The sequence below is a fragment of the Dipodomys merriami genome, unplaced genomic scaffold (assembly GCF_024711535.1).
Source record: "Dipodomys merriami isolate MVZ:Mamm:240054 unplaced genomic scaffold, mDipMer1.0.p SCAF_31, whole genome shotgun sequence".
Classification (NCBI taxonomy): Eukaryota; Metazoa; Chordata; class Mammalia; order Rodentia; family Heteromyidae; genus Dipodomys; species Dipodomys merriami.
In genome coordinates, this window is record NW_027204604.1 from 3034898 (window position 1) to 3052191 (window position 17294).

The following is a 17294-nucleotide window of genomic DNA, read 5'->3' on the forward strand; positions in this document are numbered from 1 at the left end:
TACATTTTTCTAATTTGGAGAGGGGAAGGGAAATAACAAAATGCTGAAATAAGGATACAGGATGGCCCATTGTAACAATGAGATGTACAAGACAGTATGCTTTATTATTCTTTTTTATTTTTATACATTTTATTGTAAAATGCTGTACAGAGGGATTATAATTACATGAGTAAGGTAATGAGTACTTTTCCTATCAAGCATTGTTGCCTCCTTCTTTGTTTTTTCCCTCCCATCTCTCCCTTCCCCACCTACCTAATTACTCCCCACTACCCCCAAAGTTGTAAAGTTCACTTTCAATACAGTGTCGTGTACAGCTCATTGTTACAATGGGTCAACCTGTATCCCTATTTAAGCATTTTGTTTTAAGAACCATTTGCAGTTTAATTCACTTGATTCTCACCATATCCTCCCAAATGAAGGATGGCCTAATTAATACATTGAAAGACGAAGAAGAATGATTAGATGTAGTGTATATGCCTGTAAGCCCAACTATTCAGAAACTAGACTTGAAAGATTGCATTTGGGGGTCAGGCAGGGTCAAAAATAAAACTCAAAGTAAGACCTCCATCTGAACCAACAAATAGGGTGTGGTGGTGTGTATTGTAATCCCAGCTGTGCGGGAGTCATAGGGAGGAGGATCATGGTCCAAGACCAGCAAAAAATGTAATACTCTAAATAGAGAAAAAAAAGTAAAGGACAAAAAGGTCTGGGGTCATGGGTTGAGTGGTAGAATACCCACTTAGTGAGCACAAAGCCCTGAATTCAAACTCTAGTACTGCTAAATAAGAAGGGAAAGGAGGAAGACAAAGAAAAAGATGAAGAAGAAATGAAAAGAAGAAGAAAGTAAGAAAAGAAAACTGAACCACTTAGGATGCCCATGGAATTTATTGCCTCCTCTAAAGAAATTTGAATAGTGTTAAACTATAATTACAATAATAGTCCACTGAGTGCACTAAGAAAAAATATCACTGTTTGGAACATGCTCTAGGCAGCCAGGAAGATGGACAAGTAAAGATTACTCTGTGAATACGATATGTTGGTTGCTACAATGGCAGGCTACGCAGGACACAGTGGTGGGAATCTGAAGAATGGTTTAAAGGAAACAATAGAGTTTGTTCCAACACTGGAGTTCTGAAACCTGAGCTAAGACATATGAAGATTTTGTGTTAGTAAAGATTCCACAATGAGCAGATCCAAAGCTCAAAAACATGTTTCATCTGGACTCTGGTTAATTAGATAGCACTGGCCTTAAATTATCTATGCACTGGGTTGCAGTTTTTACAAACCAGCCTTTATATGCTGCCAGACCAAATTCAATTATAATGTTCAAAACCACAAGATTGATCACCTCATTAATTATAAAATAATTGCAAATTTTTTCTTTACATTCCTTCACTTTCCCCGTCCCTTCCTTTCATTGTCATTTTTAATCAATATGTTCATGTCAGAGAGGAATTTACTTACACACACACACACATACACACACGGATATCATCAACTCTTTCATCAGAATAAGCATTTGAAGATTTTTCTCCATACTTTTATGTTTCATAAAAACATAAAGTGGAAAGAAAAAAAATCCGTTTGAAGCTATTTGATCATTCCCAGTGTTCTGTTTCACATACATTTAGAGAATCGTTCACTTGTACAATACAACCCTAAACAGAGATTTCTTCATCTTTTTCGTTTCTTTTCTTCCTCCTTTCTTTTCTTTTTAGATGTGCCTCATTGAGCTCAGCTTTACCAAGTCACAGCTTCCCATCCACAGTTCCTCTGGGACAAGAATGGTGCTAGGCATGAGATTATCTAAATCCTTAATCTATATAATGTTACACATTTTATCTGCCAGGGAAAATTCAGTTCCATGGTTAGCTGACTGACTAAGTACACGCCGGAAGTATTTTACGATGTGAACGACTCTTTTTATTGAGTTCATGGAATGAAGTAAAATAATCAAATTTATTTCCCATTCCATCTCCGATGTTTGATGAAAGAGCTGCCTGAAAACCCCTCTAGGATAAATGTTTTGATTTTCTCATCATTTCCAAAACCTTGGCATTCCCTAAGCAACAGCACACTAATGAAGCTGTAGCCCGTGGTCCTCCCAGAGCCTGAAAAATTCTAGGTCCAGAGGATGACAGCAGGGAAAGCCAGCACCTTGCTTCAGCCCCATTGTCTCCATGCTTATTTTTAATTACCTCCAAGCTTTAGAAACATGATCCCTAAATGCTTTGTGGGAATAGTGGCTGAATGCACTCATCATGTGAAATCCATAAATTGCTTATAATCCTCTCAAGATGCTTTTTTTTAAAAAAAAAAAAAGCATTAAGTAATTGGAGACAGGAAGTCCTCAGTTAATTATTTAGAGGTGTTATCAATGCTTTAAGTAAACTGAAGCGTTTTCCCTATCTCACTGAGCCCGGTCCCCTTGGGGACAGGAAGAACAGCAGCCATCATCTTCTCCTATTCGCTAATGCAAACAACGCTCGACAGCTTGTCAATAAAAGACCTTTTCGTATCATTTATTACTAAACACATCCTCCCACCCGTATAGAACAATCTGGATGTCAGCTCTGGCATTGTTTTGCTTTGGGTCACCATGACTTGATACCCCAGCCTTCTAATGTGAGCTTAAGGGTATGGAAGAAATGTAAAAGGATTAACTAAATTATTAAATCCACCGAGAAAATAACGGAATCTATCATGTCCTGTTTCGCAGCAAGCATGAGAAGGGCCTGGGTTTCTCTATCCCCAGGGAACCGTGTTTCCAAAATGATTAACCAAAAGTTGGTCATCAGTGCATTTGACTCAGAAGATGCACCCATTAAAATAGCAAAGAGAGACAATTCACCTTCCTTTCCATTCTCATAGAAGTTTGGAAAACCTTTTGTGCTGAATAACATAAACCCTCACAATACTGAGTGTAGGGAGCAGAAAGTGTAATGTTAATCTTGCAGTGAAACACAGCACTTTTAGAAGAACATGGCAACAATGCAACAATATGGGAATTCCTTATAACAGGGATTTAGTTAGTTAGTTTCCAGTACTAACATTTGAACTTAGAGCCTCAAGCTTTCTTGGTCTACTTGCTCAGTTGGTAAGCTATCACTTGAGCCAAGACTCCAAATTCAGCCTTTTGCTGATTGGAGGTTAAATCTTGAAGCTGTTTCTCCCTAGGCTGGCTTTGAACAGCCATCCTCTGAAAGGCCTCCTGAATAACAGGCATTGCAGGCATTAGCCACCATAGTGAGCCCTAAGATTTTACTTTTTGGTAACTGTACTCTGTGCTTCTATAGTCTATTATTAATAGATATTATTGTAATAATATCTACTATAATAGCTTGTCTGTTCCTGTGATGATAAATAAATTTTCTTTAAAACATAGAAAATAGTTTATTTTTCATAACAGTATCTAAGTGATTCTAGCTCAGTAAGTTGTTGGGGGTTTTTAAAGAACAGTCAAAGACATCTAAATCTCAGACAGGACCACTTATATAGCTGACAAGAACACCATTGCCAAGGGAAAATTCAGGTGCCCTTTTTCAGAACAATTAAGAATGAAGGGATGGAAAGGGGAAACAAAGCAGGAGGCTACAATGCTTGATAAGAAATGTACTCATTATCTTGCCCATGTAATTGTAACCCCTCAGTACAGTATTTTCTCAATAAAAAAAAAGAATTTCAGGATGGTAAAACCAGAGCACAGGACCTTAGGCTGCACAGAGTAATTGCAAACCTCTGAAGCTGTCCTCTGGCAATCAGGAGTTCTTGGCAATCTATTGCTTTAACTAAAACAGAGAGGAATAAAACTCAGGTGGTATTCATGTGCTCCAAACAGCACCAGGAATGTTTTCTGTAGTTGTAGGTAGTGCTCTGGACTGCATTCCCCTTCTTCCATCTAATGACTGACCACCAAACCCTGGACTGAGAAATCAGATATAATAATTGACTTTATTTTCATTTTCCCTAACCTGGAGAAAACTAACTCTATGTCTGGCTATTTGAAAAAAATTATATATATATATATATATACATATATATGTTTTATATATATATATACATGTTATATATATATATATATAAAACATAGCACCAACTATTCATCTTCCTTTGTTCTAAACCTGCTACTAATGGGAATAATACTACAGTAAAAACTAATAATCAACAGCCACCTAGATACTACTATTTTAAGAAATGAAAACATTTGCCCTGAAATTCCAGATACCAGTTGTAGCCAGCCCCATTTCTCAGTGATATATGTGCACATTTGAACACTGTCATAATTTGCTGTCACTGGTTTTGATTTTAGAGATGAAAGAAAGCTCTGCCTGAAGATGCAGAGCAGATCCTCCTTCTGCCACAAGAATGAATTATAAGGAAGAAAGCAATTTATTAAAATATTGCTACTACAGTCAAATGCCAGAACTTTCCTTAGTTACTATCTGAAGGATAGTTGTAACACTGCTCTGTATTTGGAGACTATCAAAGAAATATCTCATTTAAGAAGTGCCTCTTAGCCAGACACAGGCAACTCATGTCTAAAATTCCAGCTATTCAGGAGGCTGAGACAGTCCAGACAGAAAAGCCCATGAGATGCTTATCTCCAATAAAGCACCAAAAAAGCCATCATTGGAGTTGTGGCTCAGGTAGTAGAGCATAAGCCTTGATGAAAAAGCTAGAAGATAACACCCAGGCTTTGAGTTCAAGCCCTAGTACCAAGATACTAACATCCCCCCCAAAAAAGATGGATCTTGAGATGGATCTGCACTCTATGAAGGAGAGGAGCCCAAGCTATGGCTAGAGTTTCACATGAAATATAGAATTAATGATCCAAATTAGCTTGGAACAAGTAATCCAAACAGAAAGCAATGACATTATCTCACTGGTTCTTATGATATGGGAAACTTCTTCTTGACATATCTGGCTCACAGGACATGTGAACCGAAGTCATAAAGCACCAATAGAGGAAATGGCTGTTCATGGAAGGACTCAATAGAATGGGCTGAATAGAATCAGATATCTCTGGGAACCGATGGTCCCAGCCAAAAGCTGAGGACTATATTTAGCATGGCAACTACAGAAATAGTTTTTAGCCAGATGATATAAAAGCGTGCCATAATTTAAGATGTATCACAGATTTCTCTGAAGCAATTCTACGATGCCTTCGTGTGTCAGCTTTGAGAATCTAGATTGTCACTTGTAATCAGGTAAGTTACAGCAGATACCAGTCCTTGCTCTGTACATCACAGATAAGATTGCCAGTGGATGCTACAAGTTTCTGGTAATATCCGTGAGAAAAGATGCTCTGAAGGGCACTAATTAGTGAGGTCAACGACAAGTAAAGGCCAAAGATAATGTCAATATTACAGCAGAGGACCTAAAGAAAACTTTGTGAAGTAACTGGGACCTCTCATAGTAAAACTGATCACTAACCAGGCCTATCAAAGAACTCAGGGAGCCGGCGCCAGAGGCTCATGCCTGTAATCCTAGCTACTGAAGAGGCTGAGATCTGAGGAGCACAGTTCAAAGCCATCCCAGGCAGGAGATGAGATTCTTATCTCCGAGAAACCACAAGAAAACCAGAAGTGGTAGAGCACTAGCCTTGAGCTGAATTACTGAAGGACAGCGCCTAGGCCAAGAATTCAAGCCCTATGACCAAAAAAAAAAAAAATTGGAGCTGGGAAGGTGGCTCAGTGGTAGAGCGCTTGCCTTGCATGCATGAGGCCCTGGGTTCGAATCCTCAGCTCCACATAAGCAAAAAGAAAAAAGCCGGAAGTGGTGCTGTGGCTCAAGTGGTAGAGCGCTAGCCTTGAGCTGAATAGCTGAGGGACAGCCCCCAGGCCCAGAGTTCAGGCCCCACGACCGGACCCCCCCAAAAAAAGAAAAAAATTAAATAAAAAGAATGTCCAAAGAATTCAGGGGGTTACACTTTTTAAATTGTCACATAAGGGGCTGGGAAGTTGGCTCAGTGGTAGAGCGCTTGCCTTGCATGCCAGAGGCCCTGGGTTCGATTCCTCAGCACCACATAAGCAAAAAGAAAAAAGCCAGAAGTGGCGCTGTGGCTCAAGTGGTAGAGCGCTAGCCTTGAGCTGAAGAGCTGAGGGACAGTGCCCAGGCCCAGAGTTCAGGCCCCATGACCGGACCCAAAAAAAAAAAAAAAAAAAAAAATTGTCACATAAAATCTGAATACTATGTGATATGTCAAATATACATATTGTAAGACTTTCAAGTGAAGGTAAACAGATGTCTCCTCAAATACTTATCATTGTATTGTAAAAATTTACCAAATCCTTCTGTGTATGTGTGTGTGTGTGTGTGTGTGTGTGTGTGTGTGTGTGTGTGTGCGCACGTGCACGCACACACACACAAGCTTATGGTTCTGTCTCTGGCTTTGCTCAAGGCTATTGCTCAACCAGTTAAGTTGCATCTCCACTTCTGACTTTTTGGTGGTTAATTAGAGATAAAAAAAAAATCTCAGGGACACTTCCTGCCTAGGACATTTCCTACCATCTTCAAATATGAGGCTTTTGAGTTGAGTTGATAGGATTTCAAGGATGAGTCACTGGCACCTGGCTCACTTTTTTGAAATATACAGGACATTACATTTTCTGTAGTCACCTTACTATATAGGAGTATAGCAAAAACTCTAACTTAGTCCCCAGTGACAAACCTCTTAAATTTCATGTTCTTTAGGACTTCATTGTATTTTTTTTAAAATAAAGTGATGGGGTAGAATCATTGACTAAATGCTTTGAAATAACACTTGCTGTCTGAAATTATAATGGACAAAGTGCCTTTTGCTGGCAATTTATCTGGAGATTAAAAATTAGAAGCAAGCTGTTCTTCATAGAGTGCATGAAATGTAACTTATACAGTCATGGGCTGCCTTTGCCAAATCATATTTTTATGAACCATAGGCAGACTTTTTCCTCATGCCTTTTTAACACACATTTACTCTTGAAGTGTAATTGTAATGTGTTTGGTTATATTATGCTTCTTTCCTTTAAAAGAGAACATGATTCCCTGTAGGGAAATTCAGGTAATTTGCAGCCACAGTTATCTTCACTGTACTGAAATGTTAAATGCTTGGCTCTTCTCCACGCGTTTGCCTTTCTCTACCCTACAACTGCTATTTCCTACTTGTCTAATTCGATCCTGAGCCCTTGAATGATGTTTTCTTTTCTCCTTTTACTCTTCGACTTCAGGATTAAGTTACAGTCAGAATGGTTCCTTTGAGACATCGCTTTATTTCCCTCTTCTCATCCTGATCAATTCATGAGTAGTTTCCAATTGGGGTGCCCTTTTCACTGCCTGTTGCTAATAGTTCATAGATATCTCATTTTAAGGACTACCAATAGGGGCTTACTTAAAAACGACAGCATATTCCAGTTGAAATGTGTGGATCTTATTGAGTTTTACAGAGTCGTCTATATGAAAGGTCATTCGGTCCATGTAAATCTTCCCCGCCTGATAGCAGCTGCTGCTTTGCTGGAAGATTATTGAAACCCAGCCTATTGGTGATCTGATACTCATATGAGAAATATAAGAGTTTGGGCTGGGAAGGTAGCTCAGTGGTGGAGTACTCCCCTAACATGCATGAAGCTCTGGGTTCGATTCCTCAGCACCCCAGAAAAAGCAGGAAATAGCACTGTGGCTCAAGTTGTAGAGGGCTAGTCTTGTGTAAAAAAAGCTCGAGGACAGCCCCTCCAGGCCCTAAGTTCAAGTCCCAGGACTGGCAAAAAAGAAAAAAAGAAAAATATAAGAGCTAAACATGTAGACAAATAAAATAAGGGATTTAAATGCTGTTTTCCATAAGGTTAATCTGTGACCTAGTTTAAACAGTGTACACTATTATGCCCCTCATTTACAGATATAAATACTGAGGCACTTGAAGGCCAGAAAACTTGCCTCTGGCTATGGTTAATAAGTAGGTAATGACTAGAAGGCAAGCTGGCTAACTTTGAGATTCAGGTCTTCTAACAGCTCTGTGCTACTACTAAGGTATTAGAACATGTTACTTGCAATAATGTTCAAAGCAAAATATTCAAATAAATATTACACTTGGATTTGTATCTGTGTCTTACTAGAACTTTCGTTGGGCTTTGAGCTACTGATGTTATCACATATTATTCAGCTAGGCAGTTGGACCCAATTATTCTGGGTCACCTTTTTTACTCCAGCAGCACCAGTTTCAGTCCAGGTCTTGTACCTGACTTATCTGTGTGATCATACACAATTATCCCCAAACTCTCTGTAATCTCTTATATGAAAAAGGACTACATGCATCAGGCAGTGGTGTGGGCGTTCATTGATTGTGTTCCTGTCTGTGGAACAAAGCCTGCTAATGTTAGGCACTCAATAAACTTAGCTAGAGGTAACTTATGTGACTTTGTAACTAACTCCTTTGAAAATAAATGTAACTCTCATAAAGTACATTTAACATGTACAGTACAATGAAAAGAGAAGTAAAAGAAAAAATAGAGCAACCACCAAAAGCAACCTTGAGTTTTATTTTCTCTTTGTTCTTTATAGTTTTTGTATTGACTTCATGTTTGAACTAAGTCTTTCAAAGTATTTCTTTCATTGGAAATGAAGCTACAACCATACTTACAGTATACAACTAAAAATACTGTATAATTAAGTACAGCTATAAAATTGCAGTATGCAATTAATATTTGTCAATTAAAATACTATTTAAGCCAGGTGCCAGTGTCTCATGCCTATAATCCTGGCTACTCAGGAGGCTGAGATCTGAAGATCATGGCTCAAAGCCAGCTTGGGCAGAAAAAGCCCAACTAATTAGTCTCCAACTGACCAGCAAAAATCTAGAAGTGGAGATTGGCTCAAATGGTAGAATGTTAGCCCTGAGCGAAAATACTAAGGAAGATTGTGAGGCCTGAGTTCAAGCCCATACTGGCATGCACGTGCGCACGTACACACACATACACACATACACACATCACACACACATTTGTAACACTTTCTTTTTTAAGCAGTCTACTTAAAAAACAGACATTTCTGACCCGTGAAAGTAAAAAGATAAACAGCTGTTGATGTTAATCTCCCAAATGATGTTTCCAGGGTACATGTTCTTACATGTTCTTTTCCTGAGCTCTGTACTATTCTAAAGCTCTGTATGCTGAAAATGGAACTCCTGACTCTTCAAGCAAAAATTCTAATCCTCCATCTAAGCTTCCATTGATTGAATAATATCACATTTTCAATTCAAAGCTGCCAGCAGAGAAGAAGAATGTATCTCCCATCCTTTCCCCCATTCAGCATCTAGCCTCCTCTCTTTTTCTCACTTGCTCATTTGCTCTATTTTAACACAAAGCTCCTGCAAATAGCACAAGACCTTTGTTATACTTTCTGAATTTTCAGACCATCATATTCTGTTACTTTATGTTTTATTAGTATATTATATATATATATATATATATATGTCACTGAGGTGCCATGTGATATTTTAATACATACCTATCATGTGTATCAATCAAAGTCAGGTTCTTTTATCCCTCTTCCTCCTATCACCTGCTCAACCTCTAGTAATCCCAACAATGTTTGTCTTAACCTCCATGTAAGAGAATAAACATACATTCTCTTTCTATGCCTGGGTTATTTAACATATTACCATAGCATAAGATCCTAGGTTCTATCCATCTCTTTCCAGCAAATAACAGGGTTTGGGTTCTTCTTCATAGCTAAAAAACATTTTCAGTATCCATTCACTTATCAATGGACACTAAGGTTGATTTCATAGCTTGACTATCATGAATAGTGTTTCTATAAACACACAAGTATAGATATCTCCTACAGACACACATACACACACACACACACACACACACACACACACACACACACACACACACATGAATAGCTGGACACTATGGTCATCAACTTGATTTTAGTTTTTTTTTTTTATTGTGAAAATACCATACAGAGGGGTTACAATTACATAAGCAAGATAATGAGTACATTTCTTATCAAGCATTGTAGCCTCCTCCTTTGTTTCCTCTTCCCATACCTTCCCATCTTCCCCCCCCTTCCTCATTCCCCCTCCCTCCCACCCCGCTCCCCACCCCCAGCCAAAGTTGTAAAGTTCATTTTTCAACAAATGTCCTGTATATCTCATTGTTGCAATGGGTCTACCTGTATCCCTATTTAAACAATTTGTTTTTTCCCTTCTCCTCCACAAAGTATACCAACATCAAATACAGTGAAAACAGGGGTTATACCTTGGGGAAGGGACATACAAAGCAACAAAGAAATAATCTTATAAATGTGTTAAAAACAATGGCAAGAAAGTAAAAACATTTGAATCTTTATCTTGGGGTTCATTTCGCCTAACATCAACTTATCTGACCATTTCTGCTTGTCTCAGACATATACTAGTAATTGCAAATAAGGGAAACCATGGGATCTATGTTTCTTTGGGCCTAGCTTACTTCAATTAATATAATTTTTCCAATTTTTTCCATTTCCTAAAAAATGGGGCAATGTCATTCTTTCTGATGGAGGCATAGAATTCCATTGTGTATATATACCACATTTTCTTGATCCATTCATCTACTGAGGGGCATCTGGGTTGCTTCCATATCTTAGCTAAAGTAAATAATGCTGCAATAAACATAGTTGTGCTGGTAGCTTAGTGTGGTCTTGTTTGTGAACGTTTGAGTAAATGCCCAAAAGTGGGATTGCTGGGTTATAGGGGAGCTCTATGTGTAATCTTTTGAGGAACCTCCATACTACTTTCCAAAGTGGTTGAACAAGTTTACACTCCCACCACCAATGCAGTAAGGTTTCCTTCTGTCCACATCCCCGCCAGCATCTGTTGTTATTAGAGTTCTTGATTTTTGCCATTCTAACTGGAGTGAGATGGTATCTCAATATTTTTTTGATTTGCATTTCTTTTATGGCTAGAGAGGTTGAGCATTTCTTCATGTGTCTATTGGCCATCCTTCTTTCTCTTCAGAGAAGTTTCTCTTTTAGCCCACTTATTTATTGGGCAGTTGTTTCTTTGAGGATTTTTTGTTGGGGATTTAATTTTTTGAGTTCCAGGTATATTGTAGATATGAGACCCTTGTCCGTTGTATGGCTAGTGTAGATCTTCTCCCAATCTGTGGGCTTTCTATTGATCTTGCTAGCTATGTCCTTTGCCATGCAGAAGCTCTGCAATTTCATGCAATCCCATTTGTCCAACCTTTCTTTGATTTGTTGTGTTTCTGGGTCTCTATTAAGAAAAGTTCAGCCTGTGCCAACATGACCTAGGGTTTCTCCTATTCCATCCTGTAATGTTTTCAGGGTGTCTGCTTTGACTCTGCGGTCTTTGATCCATTTGGAGTTGATTCTGGTATAGGGTGATATATAAGGATCTCGCTTTAGTTTTCTACAAGTGGTTAACCAATTTTGCCATCACCATTTACTGAAGAGGCTGTCTTTCTTCCATTCTATCTTTTTTGGCTCCCTTATCAAAGATTAGATGGCTATAGGTCTGTGTGTTCATTTCTAAGTTTTCAATTCTATTCCATTGGTCCTGAGGTCTGTTCTTGTGCCAGTACCAAGCTGTTTTGATTACTATGGCTTTGTAGTAGACTTTGAAATTTGGTATTGATATTCCTCCTGATCTTAGATTTTTTTAGGAACCTTCATTCTGTGCTTCATAATGATTTTGCTGATTTACATTCCCATCAACAATGTATGGAAGTTCATTTTTCTCCTCACCAGTATTTATTTAGAAAAAATTGTATAATAGCCACTCTCAGGGGAGATGCTGCTGTCTAGTAGTTTTGATTTGATAACTATCAACACAGTGTTTTTTTCATATTGTTTCATCATATTTGCACATATTTCTTCTTTACTTCCTCCTTCCCTTTTCATCCTCTTCCTCCTCTTCCTCCTTCACCTCTTCACCTCCTCCTTCTCTTCTTTTTTCTTTGGTTTAGTGTGTGTATGTGTGTTAGAGAGAGAGAGAGAGAGACAGTGAGAGACAGAGAAAGAGACAAAGACAGAGAGAAAGAGACAGTGAGAGACAGGGAAAGAAAGAAAGAAAGAAAGAAAGAAAGAAAGAAAGAAAGAAAGAAAGAAAGAAAGAAAGAAAGAAAGAAAGAAAGAAAGAAGAAAGAAAGAAAGAAAGAAAGAGAGAGAGAGAGAAAGAGAGAAAGAGAAAGAGAGAAAGAGAGAAAGAGAGAAAGAGAGAAAAAGAGAAAGAGAAAGAAAGAGAAAGAAAGAAAGAAAGGAGAAAAGAGAGAGAGAGAGAGAGAGAGAGAGAGAGAGAGAGAGAGAGAGAGAGAGAGAGTGTTTGGGTAGGATCTCACTATGATTCCCAAACTTATAATCTTCCTGACTCAGCCTCCTAAACATTGAAATAACAGTTCCTTGGAGATATCTTTGTTCAGACCATTTGTCCAGTTATTTAAATTAGATTACTTATTTTTGTTGTTAACCATTTTAAGATCCTTATATATTTTGGAGATTAATATGCTGTTAGATGAATATTTTCCTCCATTCTGTAGGTTTTCTCTTCACTCTGTTCATTGTTTCCTTTGAATTTTGGTTTGTTACATTGCTGTCTATATGTGCTTTTGCCTTGTTTCCTCTGTCTTGGTGTGATATCAAAAAAAAAAAAAAAGCCTAAACCAGGCACTGGTGGCTCTCACCTGTAATCCTAGCTACTCAGGAGGCAGATATCTGAGGATCAGGGTTCAAAGTCAGCCTGGGCAGGAAAGTCTGTGAAATTCTTATCTCCAATAAACCACCAGAAAACCAGAGGTGGTGCTGTGGCTCAAGTACTAAAGTGCTAACCTTGAGCAGATGGGCTGAGGGACAGCACTCAAGCCCAGAGTTCAAGCCCCATGACCAACAAAAAAAAAGAGTCTATACCAATGCCATACAGGATTTCCCTTTTGCTTTTTTCTTATTATTTCAGAGTTTTGAGTCTTGTATTAGGCTGTGATCCATGTTAAATTGACTTTTCAAAAAATGAGAGAGAAGGGTCAAGTTTCAATCTTCCCCATATTAATACCCAGTTTTCCTAGCACCATTTCTTAAAGACTGTGGCATGTCTAAAACTAGGAACTAGCCCATACAGAACACACAATTAGGAACAGAAGTAAAGTCATTGTTCTTGTCAAAATACTCCAGAAAACAGTTTGGGGGATAAACTGCCTAGAAATATTGTCACATTTTCCCACCATAACTGCATCTAGACAAAATTGCATTTAGACAAAAATTAGGACATATTTATTGTTCACAAATTTCATTGATGATGATTATTATTGAGCATTGATTGTTATCATTATACAATATACAGAATCTCCAAAGCTGGGTGCCCCTGGCTCATGCCTGTAATCCTAGCTACTCACAAGGCTGAGATCTGAGGCTTGAGGTTCAAAGACAGCCCAAGAAGGAAAGTCCCTGGGACTCTTATCTCCAATTAACGACCGGATGACTGAAGTGCAGCTGTGGCTCAAAGTGGTAGAGGGATAGGCTTGAGTGAAAGAGCTCAGGAACAGCACTCAGGTCCTAAGTTTGAACCCCATGACCAACAAATAGAAATTAAAAAGGAGAAAGGACTCTCCAGCTCATTGGGATAGAGGCTGTCTGTCAAGCCACACTGGTGATGACTTCACACTGGTAAAGACATCTAGGGGAAAAAAATCATTCAAAAGTACCATCCCTACACTCAGAGACCAATAGAGGAAGCCAGAATTCTGATCAAATGGTGTTCCAATGGTCCAGACCCTCTTTTCCCTCCACTGGAATAAAAAGAGAATGTTTTTAGGCTACGTCAAGTCGTAGCCACTGCAACCTCTAACTTTCATCATTGGAAATTCCCTTCCCTTCCCTTTGGAGCTCTATATTTTATAATCTTAGCATTTTCCTATAAGCTTTTATCAAACATTTATGACTTGGGTAGGGCTTAGATCTTTAGTCCAATTCCTCCTCCATAAATCAAGTAAATATCAAAATTATGTAAATCCCCCATAGCAACAAAATGGAAGATTATAATCAAATAAGTACCTGCATCTTATCACTAAATTGATAAGGAAACACAAAGGGCCTTGAAGCTAAAAGCTGGAGCAGCTCCCGCATCAGAACATTATTGCTTCAGAGGAGGCACCAGACACCAGCTCCCATTCTAAGTGAATTGGATCTCTTTTTTGTTGTTGTTGTTCATTTAATAGGTATCTATTTTATGATAGTCACCTTACCCAAACAACAGTGGTAGGTAAAACAAAATTCTGAGATTACAACATGGAAGAGAAGATAATAAATGTTAAAAAGCACATAGCAAAATAGAAAATATTGAAGACTATGAAAGAAGAAAAATATTTAAAGAGATTTTAAAAGGCTAGGTGTATTAGTTAGATGGTCAAAATCTTCTGAAATGAAGCATTTAAGCAAAAGTTGTAAAATGAAAAGATGTCAAGTGAACATGTTGAAAAGAAGAATCATTCTACCATAAGAACAAATATGTGACAATGCTGTTAGAATTTTATTTTTAAATTACACATAAAAGTTATTAGGTCAGTGCTATAATTTCACTCAATAGTTTGACAGATCAACTAAAAACCATTTCTTAAATAAATTCAAGAAACAACTTTCCCAAGAATGAAAGGAAGATCTTGTAAGTTCCAATACATTCCTTGTTGAACACTGCTGAGTCTTAATGTTGCTTCTACTAATATAAAATACTACTCTGGTTATTTCATTTCATCTTCTCATATAAGCTACATGCTATAGTGATTCCCCATTTTACAGATCAGTAGACCAAGGCAAAGAGGTAACTCGTCCAAGGTCACCAGTCACAGAGTGTTGAAATATGGCCATCTACAACTTCTGTGGTAAATGGATTAAGCCATTCCTTTCTCCCTGAGATGTTATTAAGCAATTCCCATGCCACATCACATCATATTCTAAACAAAAAAGAAGTAAACCAACTCCATTCTGCTCAACAAGTTATCCTTAATCTATGTGTAAGGACAAATGCATCAAATACAGAAAATAAAAAACAGTGTGAAATGCAACGCGGCGAGCACAACTGGTAAGAAAGTACAAAGTTTACAAAGTGTCGGTTGGTAGTTCGATGAACTGAAATACAGTGTGGGGCTAGAAAACCGTGAGTCTCCCTTCTTAAACTCAAACTCACCTGAGAAGCAGCTTCAGAACCTGGGGTGGTGAGTTTGGAGAGGAGAAAACTCAAGGGGGATTTTGTAATTGCCTACAAATATTTGAAGAACTGTCATGTGGAAAAGAAATTAGATTTGCTCTATATATCCCCATGGGTGGAAGTGATAGAAAGCTATTTTTTTAAACCACTATATAAGGAAAGACTTTTAAACAAAATAAGGAGATGCTGGGTGCTCTTTAAAGACGAGGTGAGCTCTTTGGGAGGTAAAGTGCTTCAATCACATAAGCAGTACAAGTCCTCGGGGACATCCTGTAGAGGAAAATCAGGAGAAGGATGGATGGATTGTAGGAATGTTAAAGTCTCTTCTTTGGCTGAGAATCTCCTTTTTACCGGCAATCAATGACATTTATATCAATATTTAACGACTGCGGAAATTCATATCTTCATGAAAAAGGTTTTAGGGGGTCAAAGAAGCTAGATAGAGTACTTGCCTGGCATGCACACAGATATGTTTTAAGGAGGGATCTTAACTGCTTTTACATATCATATCTACAACCCTGAATGTTACTTCTGGTGCTTAATTGGCCATAAATAATCCTCTCAAGATGCACTCCTTTTATTCTTGCTTGCTTTTTCTAGGTCTCCAGCCATACACCAACTACAGCTTCACACTTACAGCGTGTACATCTGCTGGATGCGCTTCCAGTGAGCCTTTTCTAGGTCAGACACTGCAGGCAGCCCCTGAAGGTAATGGAAAAATAGCCATGATATGAGGAAAGAATTTTCATATGTCATTTTAAGGTGAACTCTATAAACTCTTTGATAACAAATAAGGAAAGAGGAATAAACTTGACCAGGGCTAAATAAATAATGCTCTAGGTTTTCATTCTTCAGCTTTCTTTCAACTGTACGCACCCCACTCCCCCAAAGGTAAATTGGTTTTTTTTTTATTCTTTAGGCCTTTTAGGTTTATTTTTCTATGGAAAAGATGATTATATACTTGGACATAAAGACCATCAAAACTAAAACTAAATCAGTATTTCCAGCCCCCTTATATACACATGACACAATGCTCCCTACTGAAGTTGAATAAGATATATGTTACCTTCAAGAATTTTAATTGGAGCCATGGACCTGGTTCACAGGGCAAAGCACTTGCCTAGTAAGTGAAAGATTCTGAGTTCAAACCTCAGTATCAAAACAAAAAAAAATGTTTTCACTGGGAGCCAGTGGCTCATGCCTGTAATCCTAGCTACTCAGGAGGCTAAGATCTGAGGATCTTAGTTAAAAACTAGCCTGGGCAGAAAAGTCTGTAAGACACTTATCTCAGCCTCCTGATTAATGTGGCACTGTGGCTCAAGCTAGCTTTGAGCTAAAGAGCTCAGGGACAGTGCCCAGGTCCAGTGTTCAAGCCTCCAAACCAACAAAAATAAAATAAAATAAAAATAGCTTGCAATCAAATAGGAATGCTAGTAGCATAATATGTTAAAGCAAATAATTGTGTATATATACATACAGCCATGTATATGCTTTTATTATGCTTTTATTTTAGACCCAATGTCCACCGGCAAGAGAATATATGCCTCTTGTCTCTCTGAGCCTGATTCATTTCACTCAGCATCATTTCTTTTCGAGGTCTCTTTCCCTGAAAATACATAATACTAGTTTTTTTTCTGATAGAAATATGGCATACGGAGTGTTAAATTTTCATGGTGTAAGCCCTTTGAACAATCAACAGGCTCATTTTATTAAATGTGTACCAGGAAGCTGAAACATATCTGAAAGCAAGCAATGGGGCTCAAAGAAGGGGACAGATGAATGAAGAAAGGAAGAGCAGTGCAAATACAGTGATAAGACTCAATGTACATGTGCAAATGAACCTGGGGCATGGGGATGAGCCAGGTGGGAGGGGAGGATTATGGGAGTGATAACTGATCAAGAGGCATTGTACACATAAACATGTTAAATCGAAACCTCTTTGTACTACTACTTTGAAATAATTTTTTAAACTTAAAAAATTTAAAAAAGATGAGCAGATTTTTCAGGCTAATCTGATGAAGGAGAGATTATAATCTGCCATACATGTCAAGAAAGGTTTGATGGACCAAGTAAACTGTGATAGGTCCCAAAGGATAAGAACTTTGACAAATAAACAGTCCTT

At 38.1% G+C, this 17294-nt stretch overlaps 1 protein-coding gene across 1 annotated transcript in view; it reads left to right on the forward strand.

The window, feature by feature from the left end:
• Ush2a (usherin) overlaps positions 1 to 17294 on the forward strand; it is a 640266-nt gene that overhangs the window by 503499 nt on the left and 119473 nt on the right. Inside the window, exon 55 of the mRNA XM_070041435.1 lies at positions 15773 to 15880. Coding sequence (XP_069897536.1) covers positions 15773 to 15880 — 108 coding nt within the window. The remainder of the gene's footprint in view (positions 1 to 15772; positions 15881 to 17294) is intronic.